The sequence below is a fragment of the Anguilla anguilla genome, chromosome 12, assembly GCF_013347855.1.
Source record: "Anguilla anguilla isolate fAngAng1 chromosome 12, fAngAng1.pri, whole genome shotgun sequence".
Classification (NCBI taxonomy): domain Eukaryota; kingdom Metazoa; phylum Chordata; class Actinopteri; order Anguilliformes; family Anguillidae; genus Anguilla; species Anguilla anguilla.
Genome location: NC_049212.1, coordinates 26,753,806 through 26,775,020, shown reverse-complemented (window position 1 = coordinate 26,775,020; position 21,215 = coordinate 26,753,806). Strand labels below are relative to the sequence as shown.

At 39.9% G+C, this 21,215-nt stretch overlaps 2 protein-coding genes across 2 annotated transcripts in view; both read left to right on the top strand.

Moving 5' to 3' along the window:
- The window catches only part of LOC118209565, a 107,441-nt gene that overhangs the window by 25,282 nt on the left and 60,944 nt on the right, over window positions 1-21,215 (top strand). Inside the window, exons 11-18 of the mRNA XM_035385001.1 lie at window positions 1,110-1,277; window positions 7,579-7,653; window positions 8,542-8,628; window positions 8,826-8,927; window positions 9,421-10,116; window positions 10,250-10,401; window positions 10,985-11,088; window positions 12,559-12,647. Coding sequence (XP_035240892.1) covers window positions 1,110-1,277; window positions 7,579-7,653; window positions 8,542-8,628; window positions 8,826-8,927; window positions 9,421-10,116; window positions 10,250-10,401; window positions 10,985-11,088; window positions 12,559-12,647 — 1,473 coding nt within the window. The remainder of the gene's footprint in view (window positions 1-1,109; window positions 1,278-7,578; window positions 7,654-8,541; window positions 8,629-8,825; window positions 8,928-9,420; window positions 10,117-10,249; window positions 10,402-10,984; window positions 11,089-12,558; window positions 12,648-21,215) is intronic.
- The window catches only part of LOC118209567 (CD209 antigen-like), a 91,804-nt gene continuing 88,571 nt past the window's right edge, over window positions 17,983-21,215 (top strand). The window contains exon 1 of the mRNA XM_035385003.1: window positions 17,983-18,582. Coding sequence (XP_035240894.1) covers window positions 18,522-18,582 — 61 coding nt within the window. The 5' untranslated portion in view covers window positions 17,983-18,521. The remainder of the gene's footprint in view (window positions 18,583-21,215) is intronic.

The following is a 21,215-nucleotide window of genomic DNA, read 5'->3' as shown; positions in this document are numbered from 1 at the left end:
ATTCAATATGGTAAATGGACTGCATTTATATAGCGCTTTTATCCAAAGCGCTTTACAATTGATGCCTCTCATTCGCCAGAGCGGTTAGGAGTTAGGTGTCTTGCTCAAGGACACTTCGACACGCCCAGGGCGGGGTTTGAACCGGCAACCCTCCGACTGCCAGACAATCGGTCTTACCTCCTGAGCTATGTCGCCCCATTGAATCAGTAAATTAGATTAATGAATTTAAATCACACATTCTTTATTGAATGCAGGCTCACTACTTCTAAATTACAAAATGGAAGCCATTATACAAAACATGAAACAATTAACTTTTGAAAAACCAGAACAGAGAGAGAGAGAGAGAGAGAGAGAGACGGATAAGCCCGACCTTGGCAAAGTATCACCCACTTCCAGTTTAAGCGCCACAGGATGAAAAGAAACCAGTGAAAAATGCACAACCACCAAAATAAAAAGAGAAAAAAATCTTCTTCAAGGCTCTGAAACCAGTCGCAACATAGCACAACTTTTCCCTGTGGCCAACTTAAATACCTTGCCCAGCATGGCTTGAGGATGTTTGCCCTGTTTTGGTGATGCCAAGTGAAAGTGTAGGAGAGAAGGGAAGGGGAGTTAGACTCATTTATGACAAGGACTGGCCTACGTAAAGATTGCATTCAAACTTAAAGGGAAATGTTAACATATATAATATATACATACTGTGTCCCTGCGACCCTGCTCAGGATAAGCGGGTATAGATAATGGATGGATGGATGGATGGATACTGTATCATTCTGGTTGGGGAAATTGAAGAACAGTTCGTTTATGATGTTTCTGGAAGTTTGTCCTGTCTAAGCATTGTTTGTCATTGTAGTGACAAGGAAGGCAAGGTTATAATAGATAGATTTCTCCTGAATGAAAATAGTTTTAAAAAAGAATGATCACCATGTATGGAGAACAGGCCATTCCAACCTACATGAAAACTTTGTTACACAACTGAGTAGCCAACTAAAATGTCAACATGTCCACACTGTTCAAATTATAATGGTAAAAATGAAATTAGTTTGTTCTGATTTTCAGCAAATACTGCGATAGAGTAGTAATATAATAATGTGTTTTCCTTCACACGCAAGACCTGAAGGTCCCAAAGTGCTCAGGGATGGAGAGAGAACTGGAGGAGCTCAGAGCCAATCACAGCAGAGGGATTCAAGTAGAGAGGAAGAAAAATAACACAGCTTCATTAGCAATGTTAGAGAAAAAGTACAAATATCTGGAAAATTACTGCCCCTCCAATTCAAAAGGTGAGGTTTATTATCTTGAATATCATTTTTAAAAGAGGAAGAAATGTGTGGGTGGTTTCCTTCTTTTAAAATCATCTATTGTACATCTGTGAAAAAAGAGAGATGTGAGATAGATTATGATCTTGCCTATTTTCTTATTTATATAATTTATTGTTTCAGAGGATCTTGTTTCTTGTACAGTCGGTAATTGACGGAGTCTGATGACTGTTCTTCTTTACAGGCAGAGTGTGCAAACCCTGTCCACAGGGCTGGGAACAGTTCTACTCCAAGTGTTACTACTTCTCTACTGAGAGGAAGACATGGTACGAAGGTCACAGTTACTGCCTTCAACAGGGTGCTGACCTGGTGATTATAGAGAGTGAACAGGAGCAGGTAAGATACTGTATGAGTGAATGGAGAAGGTTAAGGTTTTGGAGAGAGCTATCACAGGTATCTTCAAAATACGGACATTATTGCTCATCTTATATTTAGTTATAGAGTGATGTTGGCTCCTCTGAAGCAAACAGCCAAAAAGTCTAGCAGGAGGCATTATGTACACACTATCTCAAGCTTTTGGCTAAACCTGGCGAGCTTGACTGTGGAAATGTGGGTAAAGATTAGCAAGTAAACTGGGGAAAGATATTATGTCGTATTCTGAACAGTATAAAAATGACAGATGGTTTTTCTCTTCTTTTATTAGAACTCGTCTACATTCTCCATAAGCCTAGAGTGAAGTTAATTTATCAGTGTGGTGTGGCTCATGCCGTTGCTCAGTATCTCAGTGGCAGGCTGCTGGCCTGTTTGCTTCAGAGGAGCCAACATCACTCTATAACTTAGCACAGTGAGCAGTGAGAGTCATTCTGTGTCTATGTTCAGGAGTTCATCGCCAAAAGCACAAGAGAGCACCCGTACTGGATTGGACTGAGTGACTCAGAAACGGAGGGTACCTGGCTCTGGGCAGACAAAACCTCGCTGCAAAAAGGGTAGGCTTTTGTAGCTATATATGAATGATTATTTTGTGATAATTTATATCTTTCTATATCATCAATTTCCACATACAGCATTACTCTCCTAGGTTTTGTGATTTCTTACGGAATCAGAGTGACTACCTCACTCAAGTCCAAATCCTAGCAAAATGCACAAAATTCATCCATCCATGAATCCATTATCCATACCCGCTTATTCCTGGTCAGGGTCACAGAAGGTGCTGGTGTCTATCCCAGCATTACATTACATTACATTACAGGCATTTGGCAGATGCTCTTATCCAGAGCGACGTACAACAAAGTGTATAACCATAACCAGGAACAAGTATGACGAAAACCCTAGAGAGAAGTACCGGTCCAAGTGCAGGGAACAACCGCATAGTTCAACTTGGACCCTGAAGGTTAAACTGTTTAACACTAACACAAACGAGAACAGCAACAACACAGTCTATGCAAAAATACATGCAGTAGTTAAGACAGGTGCATTAACTAAGTCACCTACGAAACAGCTATCTAGTTACAACCCTAAGCTTACAGTCATTTAAGAGATTACAGGGAAGTAGGGAGGGATGGGGAGAGGTGCAGCCTGAAGAGGTGAGTTTTCAGTCGTCGCTTGAAGTGGGTCAGTGTATCAGCTGTTCTGACCTCCACGGGGAGATCATTCCACCATCATGGGGCCAGAACAGACAGGAGACGTGTTCGGGAAGCGCAGGTGTGAAGAGGGGGAGGTGCCAGGCGTCCTGAGGTAGCAGAACGGAGGGATCTGGCTGGCATGTAGGGTTTGAATATCTTGTGGAGGTATGCTGGGGCTGATCCCTTGACTGCCTGGTATGCTAGGACCAATGTTTTACATTTGATGTGTTTTAAAGCATGCATTGGCTGAGAGGCAGGAATACACCCTGGACAGTTCACTGGTATATTGCAGGGCCACAAAATTCCTAAAAAATATAAAAATGAAATTTGCAAGTCTCTCGGTATTACATGTTTTAATATGTTTTGCCAAATGTATTTTTTTATATCAGACAATGGAAAACAATTGTAATATTATTCTCCAAACATAACAACAAAACAATAATAGAAGTCATAATTATAATTGAAGTCTTCAGTGTCATGAAGTGCTGCAACACGGGCAGTCATAGATAGAGAATGTGAAGGGGTCACTGTAGTCATTGAGTGTCGCTGCTTCTCTTACAGATACTGGAAGAGTGGAGAACCGGATGACCATTACTGGACAGAGAACAAAACCCAGGGAAAAATAAAAGCAGACTGTGTAGTTACTGTACCTGATGGGAACACATGGGAAGATACCCGCTGCTTTTCTGAGTATAGGTTTATCTGTGAGACTGACGCTCTTTTGTTCTAAACAGTCTGTCATGATGGATGATGTGATTACCATTAATTTGTATTTGGAAAGTATGTGACCATGGCAAATAGTGAAGCTTGGCTCTGTTCAATTTAATTTCTTTAATTGCTTGATGGAGTAATTTAGAGGACAATCACTTTTTCACATGGGAGATATGGGTGTTTGATAACTTTTAAATGAAATAAATTGTGTTTACTTAGTTTCCCTTTGTGTAATATTACTTTTGTCTGAAGATCTTAAGCCATTCAGTGTGACAAAAATGCAATTATGAGGAAATCAGGAAAGGGGCACACTTTTTCACAGCACTGTAAATAATTTTTGAAATATAAAAGAGACATAACCGGCATTAGGGTGAGTTCTTGTTTGAAGTCCTGGTCTTGTCTTTTCACAACATTTTTACACAAAAAGCAACTGTTAACCAACAAAATGAGTAAGAAGGTTGTAGGGATTTACTTCAAAACAAAATATGATTTTGAGGGTTTTGTGCTGGCTAACATTTTTATTTACAGTATACTAGCTGGCTGACTTCATTACTCAAGACTCCTCACTTTTCTATACATGTACAGACTGAGATTAAGAGCTGTAAATATAATAGAACTGCGTGCAAACTTTTCATTTTCTGACTGTTATTGGAATGTGCAATGTATTACCTTCAGATTTCACCTATTTGCAATAAGGGCTTAACCAGATTAGAAATGCAATGACCAGACAGCATCATGGAGAAGTGGAAACAGGTGCCTTGTGTGGATATTTTCAGCCGTGACACTCACTTCAGTGTGGAGAGCTTCACGTGTTCTCAACATGAAATCAAAAATCACTGATCTCTGATTCACATGATTCTCTTTTCTACGTACTGGCTACTGATTCTGAAAAGCAGTAAAATGTAACTACACAAACGTTTATGCATTTTACCTTGCCTACCCTTTTGAGTCTGCGGTGAGACTCGTTGCCATGTTTACTGTGGTCTTTAAATGAAACTCAGCCTGGTGAGAAGAACTGCAGGCTAAGAACTGCAAAACTGTAACTGAACAGGAAATGTTGTGGTTGTAGATGAGGGAGTGTTGCTTTTCACATGCCGTTCGACTCTTATGAAGGATCTTGTTCGCTTGAGTGAGGCCCATTTATCAGTGGGGTATGGCTCATGATCCAGAGTGTGTTGGTGTGGACTGTGTGTCTCAGCTCTCAGCAAGGGAGACACAGAAACAGAGGAGACCCGACTCTGGGTTAATGTACTGTAGCTCCGCTCAAGAGGGGTAGGAAATCTAACAGACACATTACAGTGGATAAATATACATTCAGAGGAGAATATTGAGAGTATGGAGCAAACAGAAAACTTGGCAAGAAACCACATCAACCACCATTGTATATGAATCTCCACAACATTTATCCGTTTCTGCACTTAATTTTGCCCTCTTACCTGTACATCTATTAATTACACATGTTAACTTTCGACTGTCCAGTAGTCAGTATGGTGGGAGTGGTCTGAACACCATGTAATCCAGTATAATCACTGACTAGACCCAGTGATTCCTTAATTACAATCTGCAGTCATGCAGTGCTGTAACAGGGACAGAGAATGGAGACAACACTCACTTGCAGGCAGAAAGTGAGAATTAGAGAATCCTTTAGCCTCTGTGCTTATCTTACAGGTTCTGGTGGAGGGCAGAGCCAGGTGACCACTGCATGAATCATATAGCACCGATATGCAGACTGTAATTACTGTGTCTGCTGAGAATACATAGACCAACATACATAGACACAGCTTTTTTAACCAGACGCCTGCTTGAGATTGCCATTCTGCTTCCATAAACATCACATTTTGTGATGATTGATAAAAAACGATAAATTGAAAAGTTTTACTGTGACGCTTAAAATGCACTGTTACTCTCAGTTACTGTGACAGAGGTTTAATTGACTGGTATGATGTGGTGTGGTTAAATATGTTTAAAAGCAGTGGAGCCACTTTCTAATCTCATCATTTATTTGATGATGCATATAATCATGAGAAAAAGGGCTAAATCTTGACCTGCTACAGCAGCCTAATGAGTTACGAAAAATATGCATTTTTATATGCTGTATTATGCAGTAAGGCTATTATAAGCAGTATGCACTACATATCTTAATCCCTTTCCTCTTTTGGTTTAAATAAATGAATAAAATAAACCTTTTTATTTTTTTGTTTAATAAAATGCAAATTTGCCTGATTTCCACTTTCTTAGTCTTTTGAAATCATTTTCCACACATGGCCATGTTTCAGTGATCAGTACACTTTCAACAGTTGAGGCCACAGTGATTTTACCTGTCCATCTATTTTGCCAGTGCATCACAGTAATGAAAATGAAATCACTAGATGATCTATCTCAATAAAAGGCCTGGAATGTGAATATGGGACATTAAAATAATATAAATATGTATAATCATTGCTTAATAGACATTAAAAGTGTCCAACTGAGAAAAAAGCTTGTCAATTGTCGTTAGACAGGAAGCTGCTCAGCTGCAGGCCTCAGGCCCCCTCCACCACAGGGGGGCACTTGAGGCCTGCAGCTGAGCAGCTTCCTCTCTAGCGCAGTGGTGCACAAACATGTACTGGGTTTCATTACAACCTCAACCCTGACACTAACCCTGTGCTGGGTTTCATTACAACCCCAACCCTGACACTAACTCTGTGCTGGGTTTCATTACAACCTCAACCCTCACACTAGCTCTGTGCTGAGTTTCATTACAACCCCAACCCTGACACTAACCCTGTGCTGGGTTTCATTACAACCCCAACCCTCACACTAACTCTGTGCTGGGTTTCATTACAACCTCAACCCTCACACTAGCTCTGTGCTGAGTTTCATTACAACCTCAACCCTGACACTAACCCTGTGCTGGGTTTCATTACAACCCCAACCCTCACACTAACTCTGTGCTGGGTTTCATTACAACCTCAACCCTGACACTAACCCTGTGCTGGGTTTCATTAAAACCTCAACCCTGACACTAACCCTGAGCTGGGTTTCATTACAACCCAGCACATGTTTGTGCACCACTGCGCTAGACAGGAAGCTGCTCAGCTGCAGGCCTCAGGCCACCTCCACCAGAGGGAGGTGCTTAAGAAGAGAAGAATAGTCCCATCAATAGATGGAGCATGTGTATTATTTTATTGCGAGGAACACAGGGTTCATAATGAGTAATCCAGTGCTCAAATTATTACAATACATACCTGCTGGCCAGTTGCATGAACATTGCACATCCTCAAATAAACAGCTCTGTATGACATTTCTGTCGTTGTGCCTTGGTTACGCTTGATGTATCAGCAGCACTACACAGTCCAGTCTATTCCGGTACTGAGCAAAAACACCGAGCCAGAGTGGGTGTGGATTGGTTGTGATGCGATACCTGTCATTATGAAGAGCTTGCGATAATTATGTAGTGGAGTGCAGTAGTTTTTTTCTTGTCAGTTCATAGTGGAAAAGAACAGAGTGCATGTTTTTACATCATACTGGGCGGCTGACGTGTATTAGGTGTGGGTGGGTCACCGTGTGTTTATGTGTGTGTGTGTATGTGTGTGTGTGTGTGTGTGTGTGCGTGTGAATGGGTGGGTCACTGTGAGTCTGGGTGGTTTCCCTGAGAAAGCAGACTTTGTCAGAATCGTTCAATTTCCCAGTTTGTTCCCTGTTCATCCTTGTCTTGCTTTCATCTCTCACTTAGCGTGTCCATTTTGTCCTTTACTCCACTGCTGCTATGTCAAAGGGTCTGTTATACTTACCTGTGAAGTTCAAGAAGAACTTCTGCCATGAGGCCGCTGGTAAGTAACCATTTTGTGGGAAATGGCTTTAAAACTCAAACTCTCTGAACATCTGTCGTTCATGAAAGCCATTAGCAACAGTAGTGTTACTTTAATCGCTGAGGGCTCTGCAATCCTTTTACTACTGATTCTACTGCAGAAACAAATGCATTCATTCACTGAGTTTCTCATCTCTTTCAGTCGATCAAGCAAAGCAGTTAGATTCTGCAGTTGCCCTGGAGGAGCTGAAGGAGGCCGTGGCTTCCAGGAAGAAAGGTAAACCGTCTGAATTAAATGGGACTCCTGAGCTAAAACTGGCAGTGTAGAACTTGACAGGTCCTGCCATTTGAAAATGTATACAACAACTAGAGTTTGGAGTGGTGCATGCCAGAGATAAGAATTCAGCACTTACTAAAAACAGCACAGATCCTGTTCATCTGTGTGTGCCGAGGAGAGCAGAAAGCTGCCGAAAGGTTAGTGTGATGACCTGATTGACACAAAACGAGAGACAGCATGAAACACTGCGAAGGAAACCAGCTTGCAGGTTTATTTTTGAGTGCAGCGCTGCCTTTTTCCTTCCTCTCCTTTGGTCTTTGGAACATGCCAGTAGCGACTGCAACACACAGTTGGCTCTAGGGTCACTCAGGGTATACACTATGTTCCCCAATCAGTAGGAATGCCAGATCATATGTATGACTGCACATCCCAAACTTGGAAGAAAAAGAGAGTATGAGGAAGGAGAGCAGGGCATCAAATCTGAGGCACCAGGCATCCGCAATATTATTCTAAAAAACCAAACAAACCAGGACAAAACAGAAAAGATCTTGTCACTGACACTGATCAAAACAAGTATGTATATGAGTTTTGTTCATTTGCACTTATATGCAATTTGTGGCACATTGCCTTCTACGAATCTGCAAAGTTTTGTAAGTTCACCATCAGGCAGGTAAATCTTTTTCATGGTATGGGTCTTTATAATGATGTTTTGAGTGGTTAAAATTCTTGTATTACTTCTTTGAAAACTAATAATAACAGGGTGTATATGTACCGTCCATACTTTGCCCCTCAAAAACATCTGAGAGGACATTTTAATAGTTCAAATTTTACAAAAGAGGAAGTTCAAATATGGTTCTCAAACTGCCATCTATACTCTTTCTCTCTCAGTACCTCAGGCTGAAGATGTACCCGATAGTGAGGTGAAAACCAACTCTTCCATCCCCCACCACACAGTGTCCCTCTGTGCACCAACAGGTCTGTCACACATATCCTGTTATGTTCAAAGTTCATGCACAGTACATACAGTAGCATGATACTACACAACAACAAAATGGGCACCCTCTCTGCAGTGCATATACACAGTGTAATGTTAACAGGTTCTCATTCATGTATGTTCAGGCAGTAATAATGACAGTTTAATTGTTTTGTTTTGCTAATGCTTCTGGCCAAAGAGAAAAGTGGACAAAGCTCACTTCCCTACAGACTGGCTGCAGTGTGTCTGGGGCTGCTGTGTGCTCTCTTATTGGGTGCCACATTAGTCCTGTGTGTCCTCTGTGAGTATGAAATACAATATGTGTGTGTTTATAGTATGATACACTGGTGAATCACTCTGTGTAAATGAAATACACCGAAATAAGATGAAAACTATACATAGACTTTGTTCACTTATACTTCATGTCATGAGTCTCAATGTTTTATTCAATCAACTACATTATCCCATCACTTTATTCTTTCCTTAAAAATTAAGTGGGGTCATTACTACTTCCATATATTTCCCATTAAAAAATGAAAAGGTGCATTTGCGTTTGACTGAAGGGGCAGCAATAGCACTTACAGCAAAAACAAAGCACCAACCTGTATGAAACGGAACAGTGCTGAAATTGTGACATAGATGACAATTAATTAATAATCTACAGTAATCTACAGTAAGAGAAATGTAATATCTTGAAATAATAACTGGGAAATAATATTCAATACCTCATATAAATTTGTAGGCACTCCTTTTTTACAGCAAAATTAATTCAGATTCCCCTCCTTGTGTTTTAGATATGCGTGTTGGAGAAGACAGTGCCCTACATCAGAATGATATGACAGAAGAAGGGGTTGTGGAACAGTTCAGGGCCAACTGTAGCATCCAGACTAAAGACGAGGGCCAGCTACAGACCTTTTACAATGTAATGACTGAAGACAAGGGCCAGCTACAAGAAAACATCAAGAAATTGGCTGAGGACAAAGGTCAGCTGCAAAAAAACTACAACAAATTGGTTGAGGAGAAGGACCAACTACTGAAGAGCTACAACAAATTAACTGAGGACAAGGACCAACTACAGAAAAAATACAAGGCTGTAACTGAAGACAGTGGTGAGCTACAGAAAAACTGCAGCACTCTGTCAAAAGAAAAGAGCCAGCTACAAGCAGACTACAATACCCTGGACAAAGACAAGAAGCAGCTAGTTGCAGATTACAATGCTCTGGCTAAAGAAAAGAGCCAGCGGGAAAGAGACTACAGCACCTTAGAGACAGAATGCCAAACTCTGACCAATGAGAAGAAAAGGACTGAGGAAGAAAGGAAGACACTACAACAACAACTGGAAGAAGAAAGGAACACGTTTCAAAAATGGAACCATACTTTTACGGTTGTGCTGGAGAACAAAAAACACAAGGAACAGCTGCAGAGAGACTTTGATGCAGTGTTGGCGAAATCCCCTGTTCTGGATCAGTACTGCCCCCTCAGCTCACAAAGTGAGTTGTGCTCTTCTTGCCTACATTACGTAGCAGAGAGACACCTTTCTCATCTGCTCATTTATGTGATTTCTTGTTTCAAATGTTTGCTATACATCTCTAATGGACAGAAACTTGTGTTCTTCCTGTACAGAGAGAATGTGTAAACCGTGTCCACATGGCTGGGAGCAGTTCTACTCCAAGTGTTACTACTTCTCTACTGAGAGAAAGACTTGGACGGACAGTCGCAGTGACTGCATTAAAGAAGGGGCTGACCTGGTAGTTATAAAGAGTGAAGAGGAGCAAGTAAGATATTGTGTGAATGTGTGAGGTCGTTTGAATGGGTGGATGAGAAGGTTACAGCATAGACCATCCATTATCCATAATACTGTTGACCTTTTCTCTCACATAAATTCAAGTAAAACTAAATTATGATTATTATCTTGAGTGAATCTCATTAATCAGTGTGAAGAAGAGAAAACAAACTGCTTGTAGATATTGGGGACGCAAATTGTGATGAGACAGAGCAGTGAAGAGGTTTACAACCTGCAATACCATGCAACAAGCCAGAACTGTGATGAATTGTTATCCAGACATCATATTTATTTTCATGATGAATGGAATAAAATGATAAAACAGCTTAAATGTTGAAAAAGCATACCATAATTGGTAAGGCAGAACGTATATGTATTTTACAAAAGCATAAACCTACACAGATTTTTGTATATGTGATTTTGTTAACTTCAGTAAAGTTAATTTATCAGTATGGTGTGGTTCATGCTGTTGTTCAGTATCTGACAGATACAGAATGTGTTGGTGTGGACTGTGTGCCTCTCAGCGTCTCTATCAGCAGAGGGAGTAGTGAGAGTCATTCTGTGTCTGTGTTAAGGAGTTCATCACCAGATACACAAGGGATTATAACTGGATTGGACTGAGTGACTTGGAAACTGAGGGTACCTGGCTCTGGGTGGATGGAACCACTCTGCTGAAAGGGTAAGAAATCTTGCAGATGCATAACAGGGGACAAATATTTAGACAGTGGAGAAACTGTATAAAGAGTATAAAGTAACACCTCCAAATCACATACACATATCTCAGCATGTCAAAAACATAGGCCTATTTGACTCCTGAAATTATTAGTGATGTGAATGACAAGATAAAATAATCAATTGGTTGTGCCTGTTAAAATCAAATATTCCTATGAGACCTCCTGGTGTTGGAGCACTTTAAGGAAAGCTAAAAGTTAGATTATTGTAGCTTGCACTCAGTGTAAAGCTCGAATCACAAATGACTCAAATCACAATTTGGAGACAGACAACATATATCAAAGTACAATTAAAGTGTATCAAAAATAAAGTTCAATTGCTTGTAGTAGCTTATATTTAATTATTAAGATTGATGCTCTATTAACATGCAAGTTCTAAGTTGAAATAATGTTGTTAAAAGGCCACCAGGTGGCAGCATGAGCATTATACTCACTGAGCACATACCGTCTAGATTAATTACACTTTCAACATTCATTCATGCCAAATAAATACAAATGAAATTGCTGCACAACACTAACTATTGTGCACATGGGGGTGACTATTTGAATATTCTGACTGATCCCTATAAGCTAAATAATCGCTCACAGTTTTGCCATAGAAAGACCCTATTTGTACCAGGTGTAAAATGGTCCAAATACTGTAGATTAATTATATCCTCTAACAAATTATTTAAAAAATGTTTTGAATGATGTTGACAGCCTTGGAATTTCCCCTGAAACTATGATGATAATGATATGAATAATAATGCTGGGATGAATGATGTTATCTGCCAGTTTAATTGTTGGCGGCGTGTACACCGCATGTGTACAACACAGTTGTATACTGTGCTTTTCAGGGCTTCCAACAGAAATAACAACAAACCGTCTTTACAAACTTTAATCACTATACCATCAGACCTCATGTAAACACATAGTTCACCTACAGCTTTCAGTTGAGCAATCTCAAAACGTCAACGTCTTGACCACCAATGGGCTTCCGCGAAGGGATCAAAGTTAAGGCACCAAATGTTGAACATGGCTAATCTTCCTAATTTGGAATGTCCAATTAACAGCTATATTCATACGCAATCCCTTCTGCTGATTAAGCATAGTGTAGACACACAATTTTCCTCTGAAACATGTGGCATCACCAGCCTGCTTCTCACACTGTAGACCACAGCGCTACTTAGCTCACGTAGCGCAATTGGAGGAAGACCTTTTATATGCTGCTTGGGCATGCAGTACACATGCATCCATTGAACCAGAGTGGGTCGCTAAAAAGCAATGAAACACAGATCCCTATGTAACTGAACCCTCCCAGAATGGTACCTCCGTAGGGCTGTGCAGAGTTGCCAATTGTTTCACCCTATGGAGCTAAGGGCCACAGCTGGCACTGGCACGATCTGGATTTGATCCGAGTCTCTGTGGTTCTCTTACAGATTCTGGAGAAGTGGACAGCCAGATGATCATTTCTGGTTTGACAGTCGTACACAGTACCAAGATGCAGACTGTGCAGTTACTGTGCCTGGTGAGAATGCATGGATGGACACACACTGCTATTCGTACCGCAGGTTTATCTGTGAGACTGATGCTCTGCTCCTTTAAAACATCCTTTATTTAGCAATGCCGTAAAGCTGATGCCAAATGGGAAATAATGTTTTATGCCGGAACATGTTTAACCATTTTCTCATTTTGTAAGATGCTGAAAATTTCTAAACAGTATAACCAGACTAAAACTGTGCCTACGTTTGAGAGCTGTGCCATCAAAGGTCACAAAATGGTGGCTGGATAAAAACATTGATTGCCTTCCATATAATAAACCACATGCCCATACTGTAGTATGAAATATTGTAATATAAATTTGTGCTCACCAATGTTTGCATGTACATGTTGGCATTTTACAGATGCTCTTATCCAGAGCAGATTACACAGAATATATTCATATACAATTCATTTATACAGCTGGTTAGTTTGATCAAAGCAATTCAGTTTGAGAGCCTAGCTTCCAAACCATTAAATGACGCTACAACCCTTCAAACAGGGGTCCCATCTACACTACAGCTCTTCAATCAGGGCCCCCACTTACACCACAGCCCTCAAATCAGGAGTCCCACCTACTCTACCGCCCTCCAATCAGGGGCCCCACCTAGACCACAGCCCTCTAATCAGGGGTCCCACCTACACTACAGCCCTCCAATCAGGGACCCCACCTAGATCACAGCCCTCCAAATGCGGGCCCCACCTACTCCACAGCCCTCCAATCAGTGGCCCCACTGAGACCACAGCCCTCCAAACAGGGGTCCTACCTACACTACAGCTCTTAAATCAGAGGCACCACTTACACTACAGCCCTCAAATCAGGGGTCCCACCTACACTACAGCTCTTCAATCAGAGGCACCTCTTACACTACAGCCCTCCAATCAGTGGCCCCACCAAGACCACAGCCCTCCAATCAGGGGACCCACCTAGACCACAGCCCTCCAATCAGGGGCTCCACCTAAACTACCGCCCTCCAATCAGGGGCCCTACCTACTCTACAGCCCTCCAATCAGTGGCACCACTGAGACCACAGCCCTCCAAACAGGGGGCCCACCTACACTACCACCATCCAATCAGGGGCCCACCCACACTACTGCCCTCCAATCAGGGGCCCCAGCTACACTACCAACATTCAATCAGGGACCCTGTCTACTCTACAGCCCTTCAATCAGGGGCCTTACTGAGACCACAGCCATCCAATTAAGGGTCCCACTGAGACCACAGCCCTCCAATCAGGGGACCCACCTACACTACAGCCCTCTAATAAGGGGACCCAAATCATCTGCAGAAAAGGTCAATTCTGGACACATTAGTGATCCCTCAGTGCCTTATGGACTGATAATAATGTATCATTGTGCCGGGCTGTTTTTAAGCATTCATGTTAATTACACATTCCCGCTGCTTAATTGTATTTGTAGTCAATCATACAAGGCCCCTATAAGTTGTCTGTGCTGCAGCCAAAAAAAATAGACAAATAAAAAAGAAATAATAATAATTGGGTCTATTAAAGACAAACCAGCTTTTAAAAGTTGTTTTGATTTCAGTATCCAAATGTGTGTCCTAATTTTGTAGAAATGTGTGAACCACATAAATCATTGTTTTGAATAAGAGCATCTGCTTGGTGATAATGTTGCACTGTAAACAATAGACCATGTGCTCAGTAACAGCTATACACAATGGAGGAAGAGAGACTCATAAACTCATTGCTAGCAGAGCAATAGATTAAACAGAGCTACTGAACAATGCTAGGAAATAAGCCAGGAATTTCATGTGAGCATAATGCACACTGTGAAAATAAATATTGTGCTTTACTGTGCTGAAAAGGTTCACCTTTACTTTTGCGTGTATAGCTTTAAGTGTCACATAGAAACTGTGTGATTGCTCCATCTGTCTGCCATTTTATTTCAGTATAAAAACTGACCAGAAGAAAGCGTGAACAAAATGTGGTTCACACTTTTTTTTTACAACTTGTGAGCACCAAAGCAACACCTAAAATAAAACACAGATGGAAAAAACAAGTGTACCGCTTATATCTGTTCACAGTCTAACTTAAGGCACACATTTTCCATTGACTTGTTTGTCACATCTGTTTCAAACTCTTGAGCATACCGTTTTCTTGACACCAATGACCCTTTCTGAAACTTGAATGTGGTAAAACGCCCAGGCTTTCTGCATTTGACCAATGAACATGCAGGTATCTGAATTAGAATAGCCTAATTCATGAGAATGATTCCTCCCAAAGGTGTGGCTGTTTACCACAATATAAAAATAGCCTTGCCCATCTGCCTGACTTGACTGGCTAAGCCCCAGGAGTACAGCTTCAGCAAGCAGTCATTTCTGAGCTACTTGAAGCCATTCACACTGAATCTTCTTCATGACTAATAGTCTCCTATGAACAGACCCTTTCAATAGATGGGTTTTGTCAACAGCGCTTTTGACATGGATTGGGTGAATGTCTGCTCTTTTATTCACATTTCTTAAGCTTGTGTTAACCCTGCTGCCCTGCCCAGTGGTGTGTGCACTTTGTCCAAAATGAGCTTAGTGAAAAGCAATGTACCACAAAAATAAACCTTCCGTCATAGGTCAAGGAAGTGTCATGTCTCTTGAATGTAGCTTTTTTCTTTTTTTGTGGCACTTTCTACTCAATCGTATCTGTTATGCTAGGGCCTATGTGCAGATATCACCAATCCCCATGTCTTGATAACCGATTTCTTCACCTCAGTACTCAAACACAAGTCTTTTCTTCTCAGTTCAGTGTCCTAACAGTCTATATTGAAAAAGAGCAGCTCAGAATAAAGATTGGTGACCAGCCTACTCCCTAATCTTCAAGAAAGATCTCTTTCAGTTCTGTAGATCATCTTCCTAATTATATCCTGTTGACCACATTAACACCCAACCAACACAAAACAAGATGAATAGCACCAGATAGCAGCAAAAATCTTTCTATATCAGGGATGAAGTGTATGGGACATGTTTTAACACAAATTTAACACAAATTACCCGGGCCAAATTAGCTAATTAACTGTATACATCAACATCAACTGTAGATTAGATCATTTTAAAATTATTCACATAGTGACATAAAAAGCAAACAAACTGACAATATCTTAGTATCGAAAATGTGAATACAAATGATTGGGGAAGTCAAATATTACTTATATACTTTAATAGTAATATTTTCCTACCATAGCAAAACTATTGACAGAAATGGTTGCCTATTCTTCCTGTACTGTGAGGGAGAGGAGAGAGAGCACAAATATCCTTTTGATATATGACAATATATATTTCCTCCTGCTAGTTCTGCCTCTCCTCTTCTTTTCTCTCTTTTATTTTCTCTTCCTCTCTCAGAGGAAGTGTCACATTATTCATATGTAAAGTTCAAGAAGAATTTGAGGGGAGAACCTGCAGGGGAGTTACTTGGTTTCCAGAATGTGAATTCTGTGCTCTGCCTTATGTTAATGTTCCATGTTCTATCAAGTCTTTAAATCTCTCTCCTTTTTCTCTATCTCTTTCTCTCCATAAACACAAGCCCTGCTGTAGAGTAACAGGGTTTACATAACCTACAGTATATAAAGACTCCCGGACCAACCAGCTCACTTTAAAAATGGCATCTACTTTTCTGGAGGATCTCATTGACATGTTGCACAGATTGTAAAATGGCCTATACGGGCAAGAGTTTTGAGGGGCTGCCAAAATTCAAAATGATTTCATAATTGAATGATACTGATTCTCTGCAAAGAGATTCATGTATCTGTGCAGGCTTCTCAACCTGTATGTGGCCCATGCCAAGAGGCTTCACCCTTACAGTGCCACAAAACTCTGCGCTTCTTCGCCACAGGCTCATATGGCTCATACATGTATGCTGTTGGTGATGCAAAAAAAAAAAAAAATCTGCAAACAAATAGACTGCCATGCCATTTGCAAGGTAGGTCTTGGCCTTAGAGAAATATTTCAGGTGTTTGTGGTGTTCCTTGGCACACTGCATCACTTGTTATTAACCTCCACTTGAGAACAGATTTGAATGTTCTGCATGAAGTAAATTCATTATATGGCCAGAAAACAATGGTGTGTTGAGAGTACATAACCATCTCCTTGAACAGGTACCTCTTTCTGCAGATTTCATGGTATTTGAGCTTGGCTTTAAAACACCACAGTATTCCCTTGAACTGTAAATGAGGGAGGAATCACTTTAGCATGTACCAGTCCAGCATCCAAGGTGATGAGAATCACCTCAATCACACCCTGTTTGGAGCTGCCAGCACCAGTGTAGGAGCACACCCCTCTTGGATCCCCTCTATTAAGGGCCGACCCTTGTGGTTGGAGAGGGCCAGCTCCTCTGCAGGGGTGTAGTCTGGGGGAGATTGACCCCCCCCCCTCCCAGTTCCCCCCCACTCTGCTTTCTTCTTGTTAGCTGCAAAACAATACCAACTCTAAAATTCAGATTGTGCATGACATTGAGACATGTATAGTTTTATAAAAGATATTGTTAACCAAAAAAGCAAAGCATTTGTGTAGGACCATGGCTAGATACCTAAATAGTCGTCTTTGGATCATAAATAAAAAGACAAGACTCATCTACCGTACAACATCTTTGAATTTACAACCTTTAGGCCGCAGGTTTAAAGTCCCACTGACAAGGAAAGCCTGATATATATGATTAGACCAGTGGTTCTCAACCTGGTCCCTGGGCCCGTCTGTCTATGCTGGTTTGCATCACTATTGCAATCTCAGAATTTTAGCAAGTAGGTAATTTTTTTTTTAATTAGGTGCTTTTCATGTGTAAAGGGATTATTAGCCCTCTTAAGCTGCATTATGTCTGAAATAGCTATCCATATGTGTAGAATAAATAAATGTCCCATGTTTACATTGTGCATTTTGTACTATATAAACAAGGAAACAAAGTAATTTAACTGATCAAATTAAGGACTGAGGTGAATAAATAGGGCCCTAATAGGTGAATGTGTGGACACGTGGCCACTAGAAATAACCATTTGGTAGATAATTATGAATTCAAAGTCAAAGCAAATAGCAAGCCAAACCAGCATTGTGTTAATAACTTTAAAGAAAAATTATAAAAGACTATTAAATGCTTGTGTTCAATGACATAATTACCGTAGGAGCCTATTTATTCACTTCAGTCTTTAATTTGATCAGTTTAAAAAAATTATATATTTTTATGTAATTAATTGCTATAATAAGCACAATGTGAACATGAGATGTTTATTCTACATGACCGGAATAACTATTTCTGACAAAATATGTCTTAAGAGGGTAAATATTCAGTCTAAATATGAAATGCATCTAATTAAGGAAAATTTACACCATGTCACAATTCTGGGATTGCAACTGCAATTGAATGAAAACCAGCATACAAACAGACACCCCAGGACCGAGGTTGGGAACCACTGGATTAGACCATAATAAAAAGCTTCATATAGTGACATAAAAAGACACAAGAACAGTCTTCATCAGCCAGTAGCTCAGTAACCAAACTTAAATACAAATAATTGAGCCATTCAAATAATTATGAGATGCTGTCATGAAATCCAGAAACATATATGGTTATTTATCCCAACTTTGTAATATTTTGTTATATTTTCCTACTGTAGCAAAATGAGCTATTGAGCTATTGTATGAGCTATTTATAGAAATGGTTATCTGCTCTTCCTGTATATAGAAAGAAAGACAGCAAAAAGAGAGAGACCGAGGCGGAGACAGACGGACAGAGAGAGGGAGAGGGAGCAGATACATGCATGTTAAATGACAAAATATTAACCAAATATCAGAATTTCTGCGTTCTCCTGCTAGTTCTGCCCCTCTTCTCCTTCTTTTCTCTCAGTGGTTAAGGTTTGACTAGCCCAAATGGGTGAGGTATTTTATTCATCTATGAAGTTCAAGAAGAACTTGAGGCAGGGGACTGCAGGTGAGTTACTCTGTTTTCTGAATGTAAATTCTGGATTATTTAATGGTATTGTTAATGTTTTATGTTCTGTCAATATGTTTCAATCTTTCTCTCCTTCATTCTCTTTCTCACTCTTTTGTTTAATATAAATTATTTGGACAGTGACACAATTTTTGTTGTTTTGGCTCAGTACACATTGGACTTGAGATAACACAATGAATGTTTTTGGGGTTTATGTATTTGCACAAAAAAGAACAATGGAGACAATATTAAACAAAATGGCATATGGTAGAGCGGTTTTGAATCCCAACTGGGCTTATAAAATGACATCACTGAGCAAGTTATATGATATATACAATAAAAAAAATCTAAAAAAAGAAACAATCATGAGTATGTGAGTGAGTGTGAGTAAATTTGGGAATTAACCTCAAAGAATTCATTGAAAGATTTGGGCAGCAAATTTGAAAGCTAAGTGTATTTGTAAATGAATGTGCATGGTTGAAGTATGTTAATGTTTTAAATCGAAAAGATGTCGAGTTTCTTAAACAGAGGGGCAGATGGAGGCGAGTAATCAGAAAAGGTGGCTAGCCGTGCAAATTTCTTTTGAGTGAAGTGAATTTAGATAGATTGGCATCATACGTACTTGCCCAGATAATGTTGCGGTAAATGAGAAAACGGTAAATTAAGCTGTAGCATATATTGTGGAGGCAAGTTTGATTAACTAAGCCACTCATTTTTTTTGATGATACCACTGGATTACATTATTTTATTACTGATAAATTGGATGTGATCTTTCCAGATGAAGTTTTCATAAACCATAAAATGCAAGAAATTGGATGAAACATGGATTGTGTAATCCTCACCAATTAGCATTTGAGGTGCAATACTTTTTATTTTTACCCGCTAACATATTAGTTTTATTTAAAAAAAAATATTTCAAAATACGTTTTTTGTCTGGACCATTCAGAAAATTTTCCCATACCACAATTGGCCTCATAATTAGTGAGTCAAAGTTTTTGTGAGATAAAATCAAATGGGTAAGAAACAGCCATAAAATCATAATAAGGAATAGCATATAATATAAATAAGGAATAACAAGGGTCCAATTATAGATCCTTGAGGGACACAATAACATGGCCCTGTTTGAGAGTGGAAGAATTGATTTCATTTTTGTGGAAGATTACAAAGATTATTTATTTAGAGTGTGTTTCTTTATGTTTAGTGCCTTATCGTAGTTTCCTGACTGCTCGACATATAGTGCAGGCATGCTGCCAAATATTTAACCTCCCATGTTTATTTAATTAATTCCCACAGAGAAGGAACTATTAGTGTCCCTTATCTCTTTGCTGCTAAGGTTCATTGTTTTCAGTTTTTATTAAATAAAAATAAATAGCCGGGAATTTATCAGTGTTTATTTTGAATATAGAAAAAACGTGAAAATTGGTTGCAAATATAGGCTAATGCATAAATCATGGTGAAAATGGGATCATAAAAACAACAATACAAAGATCAGGGTGAAAATTAGATTTGCATCCCAAACATTTAAAGCGTACTGCTTTTAATTGCACAACCAGCAGCTTGTTTGTGTTTTCTTTCCACTTTCTATTTCTGAAAGCATGTTCTGAGCCATCCTGCAACTAACTGAATCACCAATTAGAGCGCCCCTGTGCATAGCAATTCCTGCTACCCACTACGGAGTCTGTCAAGCCTTTGTTTGAAATCATTACCCTCTATGAGGGTACGTTAGTAAAACGTAAATTTTATACAGACATTAGGAAGAATGTTTCACACAGAGTAGTCAACGTGTGGAATAGCCTGCCAGGTCACATAGTAGAGGCGGAAACTCTGGAGCTTCCAAGAAAGTTAAAATCCAGCTGCAAAATTTTAGCTATTTTTTCAAGGCATTTTCACATCTCACTGGTGTGCAATGGCTTTTAGGTGCTGAAAATATTAAAACTATATGACCAGACCAGAATTGTACCTTGTTTGAGAGGTGTAGCATTAAAGGGGGACAAAAGGAGGACTGGCACAGAAACGCTGAATGTATTTCCATCTTATCAAGCTGGTGCACAGTACTGAGGGGCAGAGAAAACACTCGAGAGGACAGATTTTAAAGCTAAAATCACAGGACTGTTATATTGACAAGTATTCAAAAATGAAATAACAAATGAGCAAATACACAAGCAGGAATACGAAGACTAGAAACACAGGGCTAGGGACTGGAACACAATAAGCCAATCTCAAAGACTGAGGCCGTATCCAAATTTGTATATGACTTGTATACTCAATAGTAGGCAAGTATGCTGATTCTGACATGATCCAATTGACTAGAGACAGGAATCCATGAACTTAAACCCTAACACTAACAGATGAAACAAACCGTGATAATGAAACAACACGTGCAGAAACCAAACACCACTAGTACAACAATAGGTACTAATTAACACAAAATAAAATGAATCTAAGGCTGAGGAGCTACCGCCCTCTGTTGAGGCCCAGCAGGTACTGTTTTTTAAAATTTAATTAACCTTTATTTACCCCGGGTAGGTTTGCTGAGCACGGATGTTCTTTTGCAGCAACGCCCTGCTTCACACTCATACACATTCACACCTGGGAGCTACCCAGTACAATCACAATCCTCTGTTGTTGGCCAC